The 22,543-nt window shown below is 46.2% G+C and overlaps 1 protein-coding gene across 4 annotated transcripts in view; it reads left to right on the top strand.

Annotated features, from left to right (window-relative positions):
• The window catches only part of LOC105472114 (ankyrin repeat and FYVE domain containing 1), a 95,994-nt gene that overhangs the window by 58,392 nt on the left and 15,059 nt on the right, over positions 1 to 22,543 (top strand). For 3 of the 4 annotated variants that reach the window (XM_071082171.1, XM_071082170.1, XM_071082172.1), the window contains exons 8-18: positions 1,298 to 1,502; positions 3,472 to 3,540; positions 3,762 to 3,961; positions 10,875 to 10,972; positions 15,559 to 15,787; positions 16,701 to 16,799; positions 17,059 to 17,212; positions 18,262 to 18,433; positions 19,230 to 19,348; positions 20,689 to 20,845; positions 21,509 to 21,709. In XM_071082171.1, coding sequence (XP_070938272.1) covers positions 1,298 to 1,502; positions 3,472 to 3,540; positions 3,762 to 3,961; positions 10,875 to 10,972; positions 15,559 to 15,787; positions 16,701 to 16,799; positions 17,059 to 17,212; positions 18,262 to 18,433; positions 19,230 to 19,348; positions 20,689 to 20,845; positions 21,509 to 21,709 — 1,703 coding nt within the window. The remainder of the gene's footprint in view (positions 1 to 1,297; positions 1,503 to 3,471; positions 3,541 to 3,761; positions 3,962 to 10,874; positions 10,973 to 15,558; positions 15,788 to 16,700; positions 16,800 to 17,058; positions 17,213 to 18,261; positions 18,434 to 19,229; positions 19,349 to 20,688; positions 20,846 to 21,508; positions 21,710 to 22,543) is intronic. The other variant, XM_011725095.3, reaches the window with a different exon arrangement.

The following is a 22,543-nucleotide window of genomic DNA, read 5'->3' as shown; positions in this document are numbered from 1 at the left end:
CATTGTAAACTTCTTAAGTCAGTTACGTGTATATAATGAAATTATAAAACTAAAAAGAGGCAGGGCGCAGTGGCTCACATCTGTAATCCTGGCACTCTGGGAGGCTGAGACAGGTGGTTTGCCTGAGCTCAGGAGTTTGAGACCAGCCTGTACATCATGGTGAAACCCCATTCCTACTAAAATACAAAAAATTAGCCAGGTGTGGTGGCACGTGCCTATAGTCCCAGCTACTTGGGAGGCTGAGACATGAGAATTGCTTCAACTTCGGAGGCGGAAGTTGCAGTGAGCGGAGATTGTGCCACTGCACTCCAGCAAGGCTCCGTCTGGAAAAAAAAAAAAAAAATCTAAAAAGGAAAGAAATTTTATAATAATAAAACAGACTTGGGATTACTCTGAGTAGGAACTTGTATGCGAGTACAGCGGAAACAGACATGGGATTACTCTGAGTAGAACCTGTATGCGAGTACAGCGGAAACAGACACGGGATTGCTCTGAGTAGAACCTGTATGCGAGTACAGCGGAAACAGACACGGGATTGCTCTGAGTAGAACCTGTATGCGAGTACAGCAGAATGGGGGTAGTGTTGCTTAGTTAGGTACAAGCTGTGGTCAGGAAATGAGAAAGAGAGAGGGAGAGAGAGAAATTGTGTGGGGAGGGATCCTGGAAACCCTTTTGAGAGATGACCAAAAGAGGCCTTTGAAGAACAGAAGCCTAGTATTCTTTTTTTTTGAGATGGAGTTTTGCTCTTGTTGCCCAGGCTGAAGTGCAATAGTGCGGTCTCAGCCCACTGCAACCTCCGCCCACTGGGTTCAAGCGAATCTCGTGTCTCAGCCTCCCGAGTAGCTGGGATTACAGGCAGGCACCACCACGCCCGGCTAATTTTGTATTTGTAGTAGAGACGGGGTTTCTCTGTGTTGGTCAGGCTGGTCTCGAACTCCCGACCTCAGGTGATCCGCCCGTCTCGGCCTCCCAAAGCGCTGGGACTACAGGCTTGAGCCACCGCACCCGGCCCAGCCTAGTATTCTTAAACAGTGAAAGGATACTGAGGTGAGGAGGCACGACCAGTGATAACAGGTACCAAAAATTGAGCACAGCCTTTTGAATTCGTCTGTAACTCCATGATCTCAATGATGAGTTTCCACTTACAGATGCCCCAAGAGGTTCCTTCAGACACATCTAGTTATTGCTCTCTTTTGTCTGCAGTCATTTTCTGCTGCCTCTGGAGGAAGCACTGGCCAGAACTCTTTGCCCTGAGTGTTGTCCTGTGTTACTGTTTCTTCTCTTATTTCTTTTCAAGGCGATCTCTTTGCTGCCACTTTCCTCATTAAGAATGGGGCCTTGGTCAATGCTGCTACACTGGGTGCCCAGGAGACACCATTGCACCTCGTGGCCTTGTACAGTTCAAAGAAACACTCAGCAGATGTGATGTCTGAGATGGCGCAGATTGCAGAGGCCCTTCTGCAGGCTGGTGCCAACCCCAACATGCAGGACAGCAAGGGGAGGTAAGCTGGGGAGCAGACCCCGTGCCCTTAGCACTCTTCTCAGAAGATTATCTTACGGTAGCAGGTCACTGGCATACGGGGAGTTCATGTTCTGTAGTTTGGCATTATTCAGTCTGATTTTTATTAAAGTCACAGACATTGATGTATAGTAGTAGTGTCACTACTAAAACCAGAGGCATTTGGGGAAAACATTTCCGTCCTGGGTAACTGAAGTCATCGAGGGTTTTTTTTTGTTGTTTGTTTGTTTGTTTTTAATTGTGTCAGCGTCTCACTCTGTCGCCCAGGCTGGAGCACAGTGGTGTGATCTTGGCTCACTCTAGCCTCCACCTCCTGGGCACAGGTGATCCTCCCACCTCAGCCTCCTGAGTAGGTGGGACTACAGGCATGCGCCACCCCACCTGGCTGATTGTTGTATTTTGGTGGAGACAGGGTTTTGCCATGTTGTCCAGGCTGGCCTCAAACTCCTGGGCTCAAACGATCTTCCCACCTCAGTCTCCCAGAGTGCTGGGATTACAGGCGTGTGCCAGTCTTCGAGCTTTTAAGCAATTTGTATCTTCATGTTTGAAGGAACCAGAGTGGTCGTCTAGTCCAGGGCCTCCAAGGGAACCTTCTAGCGTTTCTTAGAGTTCAAACTATCCAAGTTTGAAGAACTATCCAAGCAACCAGACAATCTGTTTTATTTCTGTGAGGTCTAATTGTTAGAAAATTCTAATTGTTAAACCCAATTTTACTTTCTTGTAAACACTCCCACTTTATCTGCACAGCTTGCTACCTTTGTCTGTAGCACAGCCCGTTGCATATTTAACAATAATTACTGTGTTTATTTTGCCCATTTCCAGAAATACTTAGTTGGGGATTCCTTGTGGTTTACGATCTGGGAAAAGGCTGCTTGTCTCGGGACAGTGGTGTGAGGCTGTGAAGGACGGTTAAGTCACCTGAATCGCTGACCACAGTTGGGACCCGCGTGTCCTTAGAACAACTCAGTATTTTATACCTTTGAAAACCCTCTCAAAAAAGGAAAGATTTTTTGTAAAGTTTGGTCGTCAGATAGGAAAATGGACTTGTGTGATAGGGAAGGTACACAAATAAGATGTAGCTTCATGAAATCTCAATATCATGTGATAATTACCTTATTTCCTAAAATAATTGCATCCATGTCCCTGCTGTTGATGCTTTTATTTTTTTCCTCCAACGGCAGAAAACTTGCAGTGTGTGTGTGTGTGTGTGTGTGTGTGTGTGGTAGGTACAGCCTTGGGCCCTGACTCACAATGTGTGTGTGTGTATGTGTGTGTGTGTGGGGGGTAGGTGCGGCCTTGGGCCCTGACTCGCTGTGTGTGTGTTGGGGGGGGTGGGTAGGTGCGGCCTTAGGCCCTGACTCACTGTGTGTGTGTGTGTGTGTGTGTGGTAGGTGCAGCCTTGGGCCCTGACTCACATTGTGTGTGTTGTGTGTATGTGTGTGTGTGTGTGTGTGTGGTAGTTCCACAGTGCTAGTCTCCTGCAGGGCTCCCGAGTGCTAAATGAAAGCAGTGAAAAGAGGTTAAATGCAGCTTTCATCAGTTCTCTCCTGTTGCTGCACTGAGTGTGTTTGAGAAGAACAGAAAATTATGGGGGAAGTTTCTTTTCCGAATTAATGGAGAATAGATGAGGGAAAATCTGCACACCTGTGGCAGAAACTGCTGTTTTTGAGAAAATCATGTCTATGCCTTCAGGAGGGGGTCGGGATTGAGTTGGGGAGTATTTGAGATCGCTTCCTTGAGCTGATTCTTGTCCATTTTGGCCACTGAATAATGGTCACATATAAGCAGATCCGTTTTCAGGTTTTGATCCTGGGTCATGGTTTTAGAAGCCTTGTAGAAATGTGGAATTTCTTGTGGGTGGGGACTCTGCCTGGGATTCGGGGTGCCTCTTGCCATGAATCGTCCTGGACAGGCCTGTCCTGAATTGACCCTTCTTCTTTTTGGTCCTGCAGGACTCCTTTGCACGTGTCCATCATGGCCAGGAATGAACATGTGTTCAGTCAGCTGCTGCAGTGCAAACAGTACGTAGGGAGACATGCACAAGTGAGAAGACGGGTTGGAGGGGGGTTGTGAGTGAAAAATCATTCTTCTTAAACACCTTTAGTGTCGCATTTATTAAGAAGTTAAAGTGAGCTAAAAAATGTGTCGTTGAAAAAGGATAAAGAGAAAGAACGAGGTCGTTGTCAGTCTAGAGTGTCTCAGAAAGATTGTAGGTGCTGTTGACATTGCTTCTGCTTTTCAGACTAGATTTAGAACTCAAAGACCACGAGGGCAGCACGGCTCTGTGGCTCGCAGTGCAGCATATCACGGTGTCTTCTGACCAGTCTGTGAACCCCTTCGAAGATGTCCCCGTGGTAAATGGGACTTCATTTGATGAGAACAGCTTTGCAGCCAGACTCATCCAGCGCGGCAGCCACACGGACGCACCTGACACGGCGACAGGTAAAGGACATGCCACCCGAAGGGGCGATGCTGGGGCCTGCAGGTGCCGGGAAATGGCGTGTAACTGCTTTCACCCCAGATTTAGAAATTGAACGGCATACTATGAGGATAATGATTTTGTACTTAATTTTAAATACAGTAAAAGCCTGGGTTGTAATTTTTAAAAATCCTGTGCTTCAAACATCAAGTCCCTGAAGCTGAAACTTCCATTTGTTTAATGCGGTAACTCCCACACTCTTTGGACTCAGCATTCCTTTGACCGTCTTAAAAATGCTACCAGAGAGCTTTTGTTTAGGTGGGTTATAACTTCAGTATTTACCATCTTAGACTACACTTTGAGAACCACTGTTTTAATGTATTTCCTTGATCTGACTAAATAAAATACAGCGATATTTTAGGGAGAGGGATTCCATGTAATTCAGTATTGAGTACTAGCAAAAAATGTAGAAAACATGGGTAGGTGTCACTCACAGGAAGAGTTGACCAAAAAAAAAAAAAAAAAAAAAAAAAGATGGATATTAAAACAGCCCTTTCCCTAAAGAAGTTAATAATTGAAGGTCGGCCAGGCGCGGTGGCTCATGCCTGTAATCCCAGCACTTTGGTAGGCCGAGGCTGGCGGATCACCTGAGGTCAGGAGTTCGAGATCAGCCTGGCCAACATGGTGAAACCCCGTCTCTACTAAAAATGCAAAAATTAGCTGGGTGTGGTGGCGGGCGCCTGTAATCCCAGTTACTCAGGAGGCTGAGGTAGGAGAATTGCTTGAACCTGGGAGGTAGAGGTTGCAGTGAGCCACGTCTCACTGCACTCCAGCCTGGGCAACAGAGCGAGACTCTGTCTCAAAAATCAATCAATCAATCAATAAAAAATTAAAAAATATTTAAAGGTCAAATGAAATCACCACTCTAGGTGATACAAAAGCTCAAGGCAGTGTTACTACAGGACAGATAATATAGGAAGAACTATAAGTGTTTTATACAGAACAGATAATATAGGAAGAACTATAAGTGTTTTATACAGGACAGATAATATAGGAAGAACTGTAAGTGTTTTATACAGAACAGATAATATAGGAAGAACTGTCTAAGTGTTTTATACAGAACAGATAATATAGGAAGAACTATAAGTGTTTTATACAGAACAGATAATATAGGAAGAACTATAAGTGTTTTATACAGAACAGATAATACAGGAAGAACTCTAAGTGTTTTATACAGAACAGATAATATAGGAAGAACTATAAGTGTTTTATACAGGATAGATAATATAGGAAGAACTATAAGTGTTTTATACAGGACAGATAATAGGAAGAACTATAAGTGTTTTATACAGGACAGATAATATAGGAAGAACTATAAGTGTTTTATACAGAACAGATAATATAGGAAGAACTCTAAGTGTTTTATACAGAACAGATAATATAGGAAGAACTATAAGTGTTTTATACAGAACAGATAATATAGGAAGAACTATAAGTGTTTTATACAGGACAGATAATATAGGAAGAACTATAAGTGTTTTATACAGGACAGATAATAGGAAGAACTATAAGTGTTTTATACAGAACAGATAATATAGGAAGAACTATAAGTGTTTTATACAGGACAGATAATAGGAAGAACTATAAGTGTTTTATACAGAACAGATAATATAGGAAGAACTATAAGTGTTTTATACAGAACAGATAATACAGGAAGAACTATAAGTGTTTTATACAGGACAGATAATACAGGAAGAACTATAAGTGTTTTATACAGAACAGATAATACAGGAAGAACTATAAGTGTTTTATACAGAACAGATAATACAGGAAGAACTATAAGTGTTTTATACAGGACAGATAATACAGGAAGAACTATAAGTGTTTTATACAGGACAGATAATACAGGAAGAACTATAAGTGTTTTATACAGGACGGATAATACAGGAAGAACTATAAGTGTTTTATACAGGACGGATAATACAGGAAGAACTATAAGTGTTTTATACAGGACAGATAATACAGGAAGAACTATAAGTGTTTTATACAGGACAGATAATATAGGAAGAACTATAAGTGTTTTATACAGGACAGATAATATAGGAAGAACTATAAGTGTTTTATACAGGACAGATAATACAGGAAGAACTATAAGTGTTTTATACAGGACAGATAATATAGGAAGAACTCTAAGTGTTTTATACAGAACAAATAATATAGGAAGAACTATAAGTGTTTTATACAGGACAGATAATACAGGAAGAACTATAAGTGTTTTATACAGGACAGATAATATAGGAAGAACTATAAGTGTTTTATACAGAACAGATAATATAGGAAGAACTATAAGTGTTTTAGACTGAAGACTTCTGGAAACCAAATTATTACTAATTCCTTTTAATTTGCAAATATATTGGTGATTGCTATAATATTACTGATTACTAATTTAATCCTATCAGAATTTGGCATATAAGAGGTTGGTCCTTTGATATTTAAGAATCGAATGGTGGCTCATTCCTGTACCCTGAGCTACCCAGGAGGCTGATGTGGGAGGATTGCTTGAGGCCAGGAGTTGGAGGCTGCAGTAGGACAGATAATAGGAAGAACTATAAGTGTTTTATACAGAACAGATAATATAGGAAGAACTATAAGTGTTTTATACAGAACAGATAATACAGGAAGAACTATAAGTGTTTTATACAGGACAGATAATACAGGAAGAACTATAAGTGTTTTATACAGAACAGATAATACAGGAAGAACTATAAGTGTTTTATACAGAACAGATAATACAGGAAGAACTATAAGTGTTTTATACAGGACAGATAATATAGGAAGAACTATAAGTGTTTTATACAGGACAGATAATACAGGAAGAACTATAAGTGTTTTATACAGGACGGATAATACAGGAAGAACTATAAGTGTTTTATACAGGACAGATAATACAGGAAGAACTATAAGTGTTTTATACAGGACAGATAATATAGGAAGAACTATAAGTGTTTTATACAGGACAGATAATACAGGAAGAACTATAAGTGTTTTATACAGGACAGATAATATAGGAAGAACTATAAGTGTTTTATACAGAACAGATAATATAGGAAGAACTATAAGTGTTTTATACAGGACAGATAATACAGGAAGAACTATAAGTGTTTTATACAGGACAGATAATATAGGAAGAACTCTAAGTGTTTTATACAGAACAGATAATATAGGAAGAACTATAAGTGTTTTAGACTGAAGACTTCTGGAAACCAAATTATTACTAATTCCTTTTAATTTGCAAATATATTGGTGATTGCTATAATATTACTGATTACTAATTTAATCCTATCAGAATTTGGCATATAAGAGGTTGGTCCTTTGATATTTAAGAATCGAATGGTGGCTCATTCCTGTACCCTGAGCTACCCAGGAGGCTGATGTGGGAGGATTGCTTGAGGCCAGGAGTTGGGGGCTGCAGTGAGCTATGATCACTCCACTGTACTGCAGCCTGGGTGACAGAGCAAGATCCCATCTCTTAAAAAACAAACAAAAAACAGGCTTGAATGTTAGACTCTTACAGAACTAGTTTTTTGGTTTTTTTTTTTTTTTTGAGATGGAGTCTCGCTGGGTCACCCTGGCTGGAGTGCAGTGGTGTGATCTCGGTTCACTGCAAGCTCTGCCTCCTGGGTTCACGCCATTCTCCTGCCGCAGCCTCCCCAGCAGTTGGGACTACAGGCACATGTCGCCACACCCGGCTAATTTTTGTAGTTTTAGTAGAGATGGGGTTTCACTGTGTTAACCAGGTTGGTCTCGATCTCCTGACCTTGTGATCCTCCCGCCTCGGCCTCCCGAAGTGCTGGGATTACAGGCGTGAGCCACCGCGCCCGGCCAGAACTAGTTTTTATAAAAGTCTGACGTGTGCTTGAAAGTAACATGCACTGTGGCCGGGCACGGTGGCTGAAGCCTGTAATCCCAGCACTTTGGGAGTCCGAGACGGGCGGATCACGAGGTCAGGAGATCGAGACCATCCTGGCTAACACGGTGAAACCCCGTCTCTACTTAAAAAATATACAAAAAACTAGCCGGGCGAAGTGGCAGGCACCTGTAGTCCCAGCTGCTTGGGAGGCTGAGGCAGGAGAATGGCGTGAACCTGGGAGGCGGAGCTTGCAGTGAGCTGAGATCAGGCCACTGCACTCCAGCCTGGGTGACAGAGCGAAACTCCATCTCAAAAAAAAAAAAAAAAAAGGAAAAGAAAATAGGCCGGGCGCGGTGGCTCAAGCCTGTAATCCCAGCACTTTGGGAGGCCGAGACGGGCGGATCACGAGGTCAGGAGATCGAGACCATCCTGGCTAACACGGTGAAACCCCGTCTCTACTAAAAAAATACAAAAACTAGCTGAGCGAGGTGGCGGGCGCCTGTAGTCCCAGCTACTCGGGAGGCTGAGGCAGGAGAATGGCATGAACCCGGGAAGTGGAGCTTGCAGTGAGCTGAGATTCGGCCACAGCACTCCAGCCTGGGTGGCAGAGCAAGACTCCGTCTCAAAAAAAAAAAAAAAAAAAAAAGAAAATAATATGCATTCTTTAATTGTAGGATGCAGCATTCTCTTTGTGCATTAAATCAAGCTTGTTCATTATGCTGTTCAAATCTTACATATTCTTATTAACTTTTGGACTGCTTGATCTGTCAGTTTCTGGGAGGTATATTAAAATTTTTCATTGGTTATGGTTTTGTCCATTTTTCTTGCTGGTTCTGTCACTTTTACATTATATACTTTGTTTTAATTGTTAAATCTAGACAGGCTCAGGATTGTTTTTTCTATTAATATGTTTCATTTTTCATTTTACGTGTAATCTTAGTCTACTAAGATATTTTAATTTTTTTTATAAAGTTTTTAAAATTAAAAAAATTTTTTTTTGAATTTTAGGGCTAGTCAGGTGAAGCAGTGGGAGCGAAGAAGGAACAAAGAAATCTGTAACTGGTTTTGATGAGTTGTAAACGTCACTGCACCCGGACCAGCCAATTCGTCCACTCGCTTTTAACGGTTCAGTGATGTTTGCACGATCACGGGTTATCTTTGTTCTGTTGGGAGGCATAGAGTTAAGTCTTGGGTACAGGGGAATGACTGCAGGCGTGAACATGGGGTCCACATTCGGAGTCTCCAGATTAGAGAAGCCATCAGCTAGGAGTCGGATAAGGAAAAACGTGGTATGAAAGCTAAGTAGTACTTTGTCCCATTTCTGTTTGTTTGTTTGTTTTGAGACAGAGTCTCACTCTGTCGCCCAAGCTGGAGCGCAGTGGGACTGTCTCAGCTCACTGAAACCTCTGCCTCCCGGGTTCAAGTGATTCTCCTGCCTCAGCCTCCCGAGTAGCTGAGATTACAGGCATGCGCCACCAGGCCTGGCACATTTTTACGTTTTTAGTAGAGACAGGGTTTCACCATGTTGGCCAAGCTGGTCTCGAACTCCTGACCTCAAATGATCCACCCACCTCAGACTCCCAAAGTTCTGGGATTACAGGCAGTGAGCTACTGTGCCTGGCTGTCACAGTTCTTTATCTTGTTTTTAGTCCTGGTGTTTAGTTTATTTAGAATTTCAAATAGTATCGCTGTTGACATGAGAGAGTTTGTTCATTTTTGGAAATGGATTTTAAAAGGCTGAGAAACACTGTTTTAGGGCTAAAACCATTTAGAGAGAAAAAGAAGGAAAAAAACCTCATTTTTTTCTTTCCAAGGTTTTTATTTAGAAAAGAGTGACACTGCTAAGGAAAATATTTCTAAGCCAAGAACAAACATATTTAAAGCATTAGGAATAAAACTGAAGTATTTATATTTAAGGGGCATTTTCTAATAGAACTTAAAATGTTTTCAAAATGGTCATCCAGCCAAGTGGTTTTCAGCCTGGCACAATCCTGCCTTTACTGCCTGAGAACATTTGTCAACATCTGTAGACATTTTTTTTTTTTTTCTTTGAGACAGAGTCTTGTTCTGTTTCCAGGGTGGAGAGCAGTGGTGCAATCTCAGCTCACTGCAACCTCTGCCTCCTGGGTTCAAGCGATTCCCATGTCTCAGCCTCCCAAGTAGCTGGGATTACAGGTGTGCACCACCACGCCTGGCTAGTTTTGTATTTTTAGTAGAGACAGGTTTTCACCATGTTAGCCGGGCTGATCTCAAACCGCTGGCACCAAGTGATCCACCTGCCTTGGCCTCCGAAAGTGCTGGGATGACAGTTGTGAGGCACTACATGTGGCCAACATCTGTAGACATTTCTAATTGTCTTAAGTTCAGAGGATGCTGCTGAACATTGTACCCGCAACAAAGAATTTATCCTGTCCAAAATGTCAGTGGCACCACCGTTGAGAGACCTTGCTCTAACCCAACCTCAGCAAGGAGACGGAAGTTCTGCAGTCCTGGGCAGTGGCCAGTGGGAATCCCATGGAGGAACGGGGTGTTCCAGCCCGGGCGTTCCCTATCCTCTGTGTCCACACACACAGTACTTCTGTGGGTGCCCCATCCCGGGGCGTTCCCCAGCCTCTGTGTCCACACACACAGTACCTCTGTGGGTGCCCCATCCCGGGGCGTTCCCCAGCCTCTGTGTCCACACACACAGTACCTATGTGGATGCTCCAGCCCGGGGCGTTCTCTAGGGTCTGTGTCCACACACACAGTACCTATGTGGGTGCCCCATCCCGGGGCGTTCCCCAGCCTCTGTGTCTACACACACAGTACCTATGTGGGTGCTTCAGCCCGGGGCGTTCCCTAGGGTCTGTGTCCACATGCAGAAAGCACCTTTGTGGACTTAAATGATACTTACTGTCTGGTGCGGACCTACTGTCTGGTGAGGGCTTGCCAGTCCCAGGGTGGCGGAAAGAGCAGGTGTTGTGCAGTGTGCAGCGTGACCGCATTTCGATGCAAACAGAAGAATCAGCATGCCCGTTTTCTTCTAGGAAACTGTTTACTGCAGCGCGCAGCTGGAGCAGGAAACGAGGCAGCAGCTCTTTTCCTGGCAACCAACGGTGCCCATGTCAACCACAGAAACAAGTGGGTAAGTGTGACCGGGCAGCTGGAGAAAATGGTGTTGATCTATGGAAGAAATGGCACTGGTGGATATGTAGGAAAAAGGGGAATAGGTGTTTTTTTTTTTTTCAGTTTTTATCAGAATAATACATGCATATGGTTAAAAAGCCGGAGTGAAACAGATTATGTTTCCTCAAATATTGGTTGATTGATTAATTTAGCAAAACCATTTCCTAAGCATTTGCTCAGGAAACAGTGCTTGTTCGGGTTATCAGGCCCTGAACTAGATACCATGGACTTTAATAGGGGTTAGTAAACGCATGCACAAACCTACCATTTGCTTGGGTTTTCCTATGTGGATTGTCTTTTATGAGTCTGTATCGCACGCTAACAAGGCAGAATGTATGGTGTTATGAATAAAAGTGTTACCTTTGGGGTTGGACGTTACCGAGTTTACCAGCTTTCCCATTTCCTCCCTATGCAGTCTTTTTTTTTTTTTTTTTTGAGACAGAGTTTTGCTCTCGTTGCCCAGGGTGGAGTGCAATGGTGCAATCTCGGCTCACCACAACCTCCGCCTCCCAGGTTCTAGCAATTCTCCTGCCTCAGCCTCCAGAATAGCTGGGATTACAGAGATGTGCCATCATGCCCGGCTAAGTTTTGTTTGTTTGTTTTTTCGGTAGAGATGGGGTTTCTCCATGTTGGTCAGGCTGGTCTCAAACTCCCAACCTCAGGTGATTTGCCCACCTCGGCCTCCCAAAGTGCTGGGATCACGGACATGAGCCACTGCGCCCAGGCCTATGTGGTCTTAATTTTAAGTTTCCTCATCTATAAAATGAGGTTAATACTGATTTCATAGGGTGTGGTTAAGATGAAAGTAAATGATATAATTAAGTGCTTATTAGTATAATAACTGAGACATTAGGTACTATTTGGTAGTTATTTTTACTTTATAATTTTCAGACCGGAAGGATATGCTTGTCTTCAAGATCACATTTATTTTATGGTCACTTTGTGCTAGCAGCTTTAAGGCTATTACCCCTTTTAATTTTCACAGTGGACCTGGAAGCAGCATATATTATTAGGATTGAAGAAGCCTTTCCCACATCAATCAGTTCTTTATTTCGGAGTCAACGACCTTGGGGTTCTGGGAGGTTAGGTGGCATATAAATAATACCTATATAGATGCTCCAGACCGGGGCGTTCCCCAGCCTCTGTCCACACACACAGTACCTATGTACTATTATAAATAATGAGGTGTCCGCATTAAGACTCCGGCACAAGGCTGTCTAGATGCACACTGTCTCGACAGCACTGGGCAAGGCAGTCAACAATGAGCTCGGTATCTGAGCCAGACCAGCATATCTTGGTACAGGAGAGAGGGCAGTGCCATCCTTTCAAAACACTGCTGACTCCACTATGTGTCTGCACATAGCCAGCTTTCCAGCCAGAGTGACGGCATGGCCCAGCGCCCACTGCTGCTTGTTCTGGGCTCAACATCACAGCATCTCGTGCCCTCTCACCTTCTCCGTGCCTCTGCTCTTGCCACTGTGTGTCACTGTCTCTTTCTTTTCCTCCTGCATCATTAGCTTTGCCCACTATTCATTTCTAATAGCATAGAGACATGCTCTACTATCTCCTAACTTAAAATCCTCTGCCGGGCACAGTGGCTCACACGTGTTATCCCAGCACTTTGGCAGGCTGAGGCGGGCGGATCATCTGAGGTCAGGACTTCGAGACCAGCCTGGCCAACATGGTGAGACCCCATCTCTACTAAAAATACAAAAATTAGCTGGACGTGGTGGCGGGGGCCTGTAGTCCCAGTTACTCAGGAAGCTGAGGCAGAAGAATCGCTTGAACCTGGGAGGCGGAGGTTGCAGTGAGTGGAGACCGCGCCGTTGCACTGCAGCCTGGGCAAAAGAGTAAGATTTTGTCTTGGAAAACAAAACAAAACAAAAAAACCTCCCTTAGGCCCACATTGTCTACCCGCTGTTGCTCCTTCTCTGAATACCCTTCATAGCAAAACTAGGTCAAACCCAAACTGTAGAGACACAGGAGGCCTAACTTGAAAGCCGTGGAGAGCAGCACTGCAGAAGGGCCTGGAACACTGGCTTCCGGTGTGTGGGCTTTATCCTGTGGGAACAGAAGAGCCATTGGAGGGTTTTGGGCAGACAAGTAGTACGATTCTTCTGGAGCTGAGAAAGCTGCCTGGGATGGCTGGCATGGTGGGTGTGCCGTGGAGCCCAGGCTGGAGCCAAGTGGGAATCATCTTGACAAGCAGCGACCTGTGCTGTCCTCTCACGCTGCATTGGGATCCAAAGGAACAGGTTCCGCAGGAATTGCAGAGTCAGTCTATACCACACGCGTGCTTCAGGCTCCCGGGAGCGAGGGCAAGAGAACCGTTCCAGCTGCTGCCGTGCAGGGATGGCGTGTGGAATTCGGGGACTCGGAGGGGCCGCTTGGGAGGGCGGTGGGGATAAAAGGGGGATGCTGGGCGCAGTGTCCCCTGCTCAGGTGGTGGGTGTGCTAACATCTAAGAAATCTCCACTCAAGAACTTATCTGTGGAACCAGAAACCACCGGTACCCCAAGGACACCGAAGGACGAACTTAAAAAAACAATTACTGTGGCGAAGCCGTGAGAAAAGAGGAAGCTGGCCAGGAGGAGGAACCTGAGTGGGGGGAGTAAATTCCACTGTGATTTCTAAATTTCTCAACATTTAGGTAGGGATGTCTAACAGGCTGTGGGAAAATAAGATGCAGAAATGGGGCTGGAGGCCTGGGTTTGAGAGTCTCCTGCTTGTAGATAATGGCAGAAGCCGTGGAGTAGATCAGCACACCCAGTGAGAATGTGCAGGAAGAAGGTCTGGAACAGGAGACAGCCCTGAGGAAGGTGGGGGAGAGAAGGAGGAAGAGGAAGAAGAAATACTTGGGAGGGCTCACACTACAATTACGGTTCCCCTGTATGGGGAGGATTTGGGTGGGAAGCGCGCGCTCTGGGTCAAGGCGTAAAAGCACTCAATCCTTATCTGCCACGGTGGGGAGTCCCGCAGATAATGTTCAAAGCTGGAAAATCAAGAGGCAGCAATAAAAACATATTAGTTAGAAATACGGAGATTTACAAAACCCAGCTGGAATAGTTAAAAGTGACTCCTGCTGGGAAAGGATAATTTTTTGAGGGAAAAGGAGGAGGTAGGAGCTTGCTTTTTTTTTTCTTTTTTTTTAAGGCTAGTCAAGTGAAGCAGTGGCTGTGAAGGAACAAATGAATCTGTAACTGGTTATGATCAGTTAGTTGTAAACATCACTGCCAGGGATCTTGCTGTTTTTTACAGTAAGCCTTGGAGAGTTCTCACCTCTCCATGATGATGATGTGTAGCTCTGATGAGAGCAGGCGCCGTATGCAAGCAGAGTGGTATGTTCTGTTCATTTCCACTTGTTTGGGTGGGAAAACTCCAGTGTGTGTGTATACATACGGACATACACTTTAGACATGCCGAAATGCTTAAGCATGTGCACACATGCATTTTCCTAGGAGTATTCTGTCAATGGAGAGAAACATGAAACTGGTAATAATGGTTCCAAATGTGAGAGGAAACTTCTTTTTAAATATTGCATCAGGTACCGGTAATACCCATTAAAAATAATTTTTAACTTTTAAAAGTAGGGGAAGGAGGTCTTGATCAGAGTTCAAGATGAGATTGATGCAAGCAGGCCACAGAAACGGAGTGCAAGTGAGGAGCTGCGGAAGCAGCGACGGCCACCGTGTCGAGGCTGCTGATCGCCGGTGCCTCGCTCCCGCGTGGGGGCTGCGCGGCTCTCCCGCTTGCACTGTTTATTTTGGTGACACTTGTAGCTTGTTATTGTTCTGTCATAATAAGCATATATTATTTTTAGAATTAGAAAAAAAGAGTTATGAAGCAAAGCAAAGGGCGGTTAAGGAGGACCTAGGAGGTGAAGTCAAGAAGCTAGCTTTCAGAAGGTGCTTGGGGAAGACACTGAAGAAACGAAGGGTGGAACCAGGCGCAGTACCTCACGCCTGTGACCCCAGCTATTTGGGAAGCTGCGGCAAGAGGACTGCTTGAGGCTTGAAGTTTGGGTCCAGCCTGGGCAACACAGCGAGACTCCACCTCAAAAAAAAAAAAAATAGGCCAGACACGGTGGCTCACGCCTGTAATCCCAGCATTTTGGGAGGCTGAGGCGGGTGGATCAAAAGGTCAAGAGTTCGAGACCAGCCTGGCCAACATGGTGAAACCTGTCTGTACTGAAAATACAAAAGTTAGCTGGGTGTGGTGGCGCATGCCTGTAATCCCAGCTACTTAGGAGGCTGAGGCAGGAGAATTGCATGAACCCAGGAGGCAAAGGTTGCAGTGAGCCGAGATCTTGACACTGCACTCCAGCCTGGGCAACAGAGCGGGACTCGTCTCCAAACAAAACCAAAAAAAGAAAGAAAAAAGATACTGAGAGCGATGATGGCTCAGGAGAAGAAGAACAGAAATCAGGAGGGTCAGCTGGCGACAGGATGAGCCCAGGACCCGAGTTTTTTCTCTCAGGCTGCCATGCTCCCTTCGTGAAGGGAATTCCTGTGAGTGCTCAGATTGCGGCCATTTGTTTCCATTCAGGGAGAAACCCCGTTGCACACAGCGTGTCGGCATGGCCTGGCCAACCTCACTGCAGAGCTGCTGCAGCAAGGTGCCAACCCAAACCTGCAGACGGAGGAAGCTCTACCTTTGCCAAAGGAGGCTGCACCCCTGACCAGCTTGGCGGACAGCATCTATCTGCAGACACCGCTGCACATGGCCATCGCCTATAACCATCCGGACGTGGTGTCTGTCATCCTGGAGCAGAAAGGTAAGTACGTGGGAATACTGTCCATCATTTTGACTTGGGGACAGCGGTTTAGGATCGTTAGTTACAGAGTTGATGTTTCTTCTGTTGGTGAGTTTCGTATAGCTAGTTTCTTACTCCCGAAAAATCCTTTCAGGTCAAACTAGAGAAGCATGTAGTCTGGCTCTTGACTGCTGCTTCCCTGTGTGTGTTTTCAGGATGGGGCCTGCCCAATTCACTTGTTAGGTTAAGCTGGTAGAACTTTCGATTCTGCCGTCTGTCTTACTTGAGTATTTCTCCAGGCCGTTTAGTGTAGGTCAAGCAAAGCTGCGCCTCGGTGTGAGCACTGTCTGGGAGAACCCTGCTGTGGCAGGCACCCCGTGAGAGAGGGGCCAAGGGCAGCCCCTGCGGGACAGAGGGGCCGTTTCCCTCAGAAGGTCTTCCTCATGCCTTCTCTTTCCTGTCCTGAGGTTTATTTTGCTCTTGCCTCAATCCTTGTTAAGGACAGTGGTTTTTTAGCATTGTCTTTTTGGAGGGAGGTGGGGTTTCAGGTACTGTGCGCCCTTTTTCTGGTCCTCACAGAAGTTTTAAGACTGTAGGAGGAAAGTTTTAAGATTACATATTAGGAAACACCATCGGGGCGTTGGTTTAGTCTTTTTAGTAACCAAGTGTGTTTCCATAATGGAGTCCGTTTTCCTTATGTGAAGAGTCAGTGTTTTAAGCTTTAAAAAAGATTCATTTTCCCCGTAAGTTTTGCTCCAAAATATCAGATTTCTGGGCTTCGAGTCCTGACAAGATTTATCTACTCTCTTTTTGTAGCATTCATCGTATTATACCCAACAGTTAGTTTGAAACTGAGTTCTTACTCTACTGAATGCTTTAAATGGGATCCACAGATGGTGAACTCAAATATTCTTTTCTTTTTAAAAACATTTAGCCAATGCTCTTCATGCCACCAACAACTTGCAAATCATTCCGGACTTCAGCCTCAAAGATTCCCGAGACCAGACTGTGCTGGGCCTGGCATTATGGACTGGTAAGGCCGTGCCGGGGCCATCACGTCTGCAGACAGACAGCTGTCTGAGGCAGGGCTGGGCGGGAGCGACGGAGCGAGAAAGAGGAGAGTGAGCTAATCATTTGGTTATGAAATAACCTTTCTGTTTGAGTTAAGCCTGTTAGATCCAGTGGAAAACTGCTGGCTTTGAGAAGTTGAGAGGGTATGTCTGTTGTAGTAAGATGTTGAGGAAGCGGGAAACGCTGAGCGTGGATGACATCGGGGCTTGTTTCTTTCCCAGGCATGCACACAATCGCAGCCCAGCTGCTGGGCTCTGGGGCCTCCATCAATGACACCATGTCCGATGGGCAGACCCTGCTGCACATGGCCATACAGCGGCAGGACAGCAAGAGCGCACTGTTCCTCCTGGAGCACCAGGCAGATATAAATGTCAGGTAGGACGAAGCCGCACTCTCCACTGTAACACCAGGTAACAATTAATTGAGATGTCAAAAGCACAGCCTCGCTTGTAGAAGTGTTTTTGTTTCATATTAGATAGAGGAAGGGAAACAATAGCTCTAAAAACACACAAACTCAGTGTTGTCACAAAATCATCAAAAGTCTTGATTGTAATGGAGAAAAGGACTGTCCTTTGCTCTTGTCTGAACCTTTCAGGACCAGCGCACAGTATTGCACAAGTCTCATTGTGAAAAACAATCTAAAGTCAGGGTTTTTTTTTTTTTTCTTTGAGTTAGGATCTCACTCTTGCCCAGGCTGGAGTACAGTGGTGCAGTCTCAGCTTACTGCGGCCTTCGCCTACTGGGTTCAAGCGTTTCTTGTGCTTCCCAAGTAGCTGGAATTACAGGTGCCCGCCACCACGCCTGGCTCATTTTTTGTGCTTTTAGTAGAAATGGGGTTTCACCACGTTGGCCAGGCTGGTCTCGATCTCCTGACCTCGTGATCCGCCCACCTCGGCCTCCCATAGTGCTGGGATTACAGGCGTGAGCCACCGCGCCCGGCCTAAAATCAGTTTTTAACAAGGAATTTCAGTTACAGTGAAGAACGTTCCAACAAATGAGCCACCAGTAAGGCTTGAGGGGGAAAAAGACATGACATGGAGTCCAATGTTACTGTGGTTGTATTTTCAAAAGAACTCCCCTTGATCTCCAGGGACTCTGAATGACTGAGCGGGGGAAGGAAGGGCTGTCAGCTGGGTTCTTGGGTGGCATCGTATTAAACGGCTCTAAAAAGTGACTGTCGTTCTCTAAGAATTCACCACGCTGGGGTGTTATCTTCGAGAGGCAGTAAGATGACACGGTTATGTGTTCTAAAAAGGCAGAATGAACAGACACTGTTTTCACATTAATTTCCCTGAGAAAATATTTCATGCCTGTGAGTGAATATGATCAGGGTACGGAAGAAGCTGGGCTCTGGAATGCCCGGAAGGGCACCTTCTGTGCTTTGGCCTCAACTACAAATGTTGGTTTGGGTGTGCCTGTCCTAGCAGGACTCGGGACGGGGAGACGGCCCTCCAGCTGGCCATCAGAAACCAGCTTCCACTCGTGGTCGATGCCATATGCACCCGAGGAGCAGACATGTCTGTGCCAGACGAGAAGGGGAACCCCCCGCTGTGGCTGGCCCTGGCGAACAGTCTGGAGGACATCGCGTCCACTCTGGTAAGACAAGCACAGCCTTAGCCTCTGCTTACAGATGGGGGAGACACTGTGTCGGGCGGAGCTGGTGCCTGCGTAGCTGTCACAGGAGCAGGAGATCTGCCAAGTAACATAGTGGGACAAGGACAAGCAGTCGCAAGTCACGTTAAAGAAACTTGCAGTTCAACGTGGTCTCGGCCAACACTTTTGTTTTTAGGTTGTCTTCACCAAGAAAACCAACAAGCAGCGAGAGAATGGCGGCATTTCCTCAGGAGCCCTCTCCTGGGCTTGGCTGATTTGCTGTGGGGTGTCCTCATTATCACCATAGTGATAATTTCCTCAGTCTTAGGTTTATCACCCTTGTTTGCCAGACAGGCCCCAAAAGTGGAGGCAAACCTGCACGTTCTGGTTCAGCTCTCCAAAGGGCCTGCAGTGTGGTATGAAGGCGTTACGCACCTGGGGATTTTAGCTAGTTGTTGAGCTTACCTGTTACAGGTGTGTTACTTAGGACCGGTTGGTGTACACTGACACTTTGTGTTTTCTGTCCCTTCTGGAACTCAGCTCTAAAGGACACAAATTAAACGTAACTTGTTGATACTTCCCAAGTCTGTCCCACAGGACCTAGTGCAAGAACTTGCACACAGCAAATTTTAATTAGTGTTTGTAAAACTAATGAGTGATACAGATTAAAGTAATTATCATTTAATTAACTGTATCTTATCCGAAAATGGATTTAATGCTATACATAGAGCTCAGACTTGGTAGTAAAACTGTTTGCCTTTGCTCAGCAGTGTTTGTGAATAACTACGTTTTTCTGCAGGTCAGACATGGCTGTGATGCCACGTGCTGGGGTCCAGGACCTGGCGGATGCCTTCAGACGCTCCTGCACAGAGCCATTGATGAAAACAACGAGCCCACCGCCTGCTTTCTCATCCGCAGGTCAGAGTCCCCAGCATCTCTCCAAACCGTTTTAGTGCGCTTGTTGCAAACTGGCTCTTTCCTTTTTAAATCCATCTACAGTCTTGGCATACCAGTAGCCGGCTTGACTTTCGCAGTTAAGGTTATCAGAGAGTCACTGTTCTGTCATGTCAAGTCAGCCAGGAGCCAGGGTCCCTTGTGACAGGAAGAACTCACAGGCCTGGGTCAAAGAAGCTGAAAGCTTAAGTCAGCGTCCTGCTTTGGGAGCTGCCTGAGCTCCTGTAGTCATGGCGGACCAGTTCAGACCGTGAAGCAGGAGGCTACGGCTGGGGAGACCAGATGGTCTCTGCAGGACCCCACCACGGTGTGTGAGTCCTAACAGACTCTGTGGCCCCCTCGGAGTGTGGGATGTGTGGGAGCCAAGGTTATTCAGGAAGCCTTTACAGCAGTGGTTTTCAAACTTTATGGTTTTCTTTTGTTTTTTTTTTTGAGACAAGAGTCTTGCTTTGTCACCCAGGCTGGAGTGCAGTGGTGCCATCTCGGCTCACTGCACGCTCCGCCTCCCAGGTTCACGCCATTCTCCTGCCTCAGCGCTGGGACTACAGGCGCCCACCACACCTGGCTAATTTTTTTTTAATATTTTTAGTAGAGACGGGGTTTCACTTTGTTAGCCAGGATGATCTCAATCTCCTGACCTCATGATCCACCCGACTCAGCCTCCCAAAGTATTGGGATTATAGGCGTGAGCCACGACGCCTGGCTCAAACTTTATGGTTTTCAAACTTTCTTTTTGTATTTTCTATTTTTATTTTTGAGATGAAGTCCCACTCTGTTACCCAGGCTGGAGTGCAGTGGCGCGATCTCAGCTCACTGCCACCTCCACCTCCTGGGTTCAAGTAATTCTCCTGCCTCAGCTTCCTGCATAGCTGGGATGACAGGCGTGCACCACCATGCCCGGCTAATTTTTATGTTTTTAGTAGAGAGGGGGTTTCGTCATGTTGGCCAGGCTGGACGTGAACTCCTGACCTGAGTTGATCCACCCACCTCGGCCTCCCAAAGTATGGGATTAGAGGCATGAGCCACTGCGTCCAGCTTGTTCTCAGACTTTAAATGTATGCATATCCCCCTGGGGAGTTTCTAACAATTCTGATGCCCGGGTTGCCCACCCCCAAGACCAGTCACAGAAGAATCTATGAGAGTGGAACCCCGACTCTGGTATTTGAGGCCAGGGACTAAGGACTCAGACCCGGCCACAGCAGACGTTGTTGGGTTGGATGAGGCTGCTGCTCTACATTTGTGATCAGCATGCCTGTAGGCCGGGTCCAAGCGCGGCGTGTTTTACATTTCCCCATTCCCTTCAGTGGCTGTGACGTGAATAGTCCCAGACAACCAGGCACTAACGGAGAAGGAGAGGAAGAGGCTAGAGATGGGCAGACCCCTTTGCATTTGGCAGCCTCTTGGGGGCTGGAAGAGACGGTACAGTGTCTTCTGGAGTTTGGTGCCAACGTGAATGCACAGGTATGTCGTTTCTGTTTTCCAGGGAGATAGATGTAGCTCCGGCATGAGGGAAGCCTCCTCCTATGGCAAAGGACCTCGCACAGTGCCCAGTTCCAGGCGCTGCTTCTTCATGAACACACGGCCTCCCTTGCAGTGTTCATGATTTCAGGCTGACTGTGCTTCTCTGGGCCTTTGTCCTTACTACAGCAGGAGGAAGATTTGTTTCAGCTCTTTCTGTTTGCCTCCTATTGGCCCTTAGTTACAGATTTCCACTGAGAGTTTAGTCCCAAATTGCATACTGTATTTAGGAGAACATCCTGGTAGCTCACTGGAGCACCCCTGAGTTACGCCCTTTGATGCTTTTCAACATTCGAGCCTGTGCAGATTGATATCTAAGGCCCTGCAGCCAGATAAGGAGTGGTGGCTTAGAGCGGAGACTCACTGCAGATCTGAAACACGGGTGTGTGCCGGGTCCACGGTCACCACTGGGTCGCTGGAACGTGGTGTAACAGGAAGTGACTTTTAGTCATTTCTCTTTGGCGTCTTTAACAGCTGAGTCAAACACAGGGTGGGAGTGTTGATCGAGTCTCATAACTGAAATTTGATTTAAAAGTTATACCCCTTCATATTTTTCCTGAGTTTTATCTTGCAATTGAACATTAAATTCTGTGCCTTGTTCCATAGGATGCAGAAGGAAGAACCCCCATCCACGTGGCCATCAGCAGCCAACACGGCGTCATCATTCAGCTGTTGGTTTCTCACCCCGATATCCATTTGAACGTGCGAGACAGACAAGGGCTGACCCCGTTTGCCTGTGCCATGACTTTCAAGAACAACAAGTCAGCCGAGGCCATCCTCAAACGAGAGTCCGGGGCTGCTGAGCAGGTGAGTGAGGACACCCAGCATTCTCCACATGGTCCTGGGCTCCGCGGAAGCTGGAGACTAGACAGATGTCACCAACTAAACATGGCTCTTCCTGGAAAGAACTTCGGTTGGAAATTGTCCTCCCTGCCCTAGAATGTGGCTGCTGAGATGTCCCATCAGTGCAGGAGGAGATCTGGCTCCTCTGCCGGTATGTCAGTGCCTGACAATGCCAGGCGGAGACGGAAGCGGAGGCAGTGGGCTCCATCGTAGGAAGTCTGTGGCGTGTACAGCCGAGCTCATTCTTTGCTTTTGCTAGGATGGTCAACTGTCCTAGTAAGGAGTGTCTTTTAAAGAGCTTGCATTGTGGTGTTGGGGCAACTTCCTGAGTGCTTTGGAGGAGTTCAGTTACTCAGCAGGCTCAGCTGTCCTTGTTCTTTGTGGTGCTTTACCAGCTGCTAAATGTGGATGGTGAACTGTGGATCTGCAACAACCAACTGGGCGGGAAATGACAGTAACAGCTGGTCTGAGTGGGAATGGGGAGGGGTCTGTCAGGCCGGTCCTGCGGGAACCTGACTCTCCAGCCAGCACCTAGAATACTGGCAGCGTTTGGAAATAGCCACTCATGAAGGGGAGATGCAGACTTGGGACCCGGATGAAGTGGAATCCTCGCGTGGGTGGAGATGATTGCTTGGTGTCTTAGGCTTCTGTACGCCACCTGTCTTCAGCATTTTCGCAAGTGTGACTGGATTGTGTAGGTGGTGACCACATTTCTCAGGTGGTGTGAAGTGGCCCCTCCCGTTTCTTCTCTCCAGTGTGAAACTGGACTGTCGATCCAAGCGCTTTGCAGATCCGCTG

This window comes from Macaca nemestrina, chromosome 17, assembly GCF_043159975.1.
Source record: "Macaca nemestrina isolate mMacNem1 chromosome 17, mMacNem.hap1, whole genome shotgun sequence".
In the NCBI taxonomy this organism is placed as follows: domain Eukaryota; kingdom Metazoa; phylum Chordata; class Mammalia; order Primates; family Cercopithecidae; genus Macaca; species Macaca nemestrina.
This window is presented reverse-complemented; position numbering and strand designations above follow the sequence as displayed.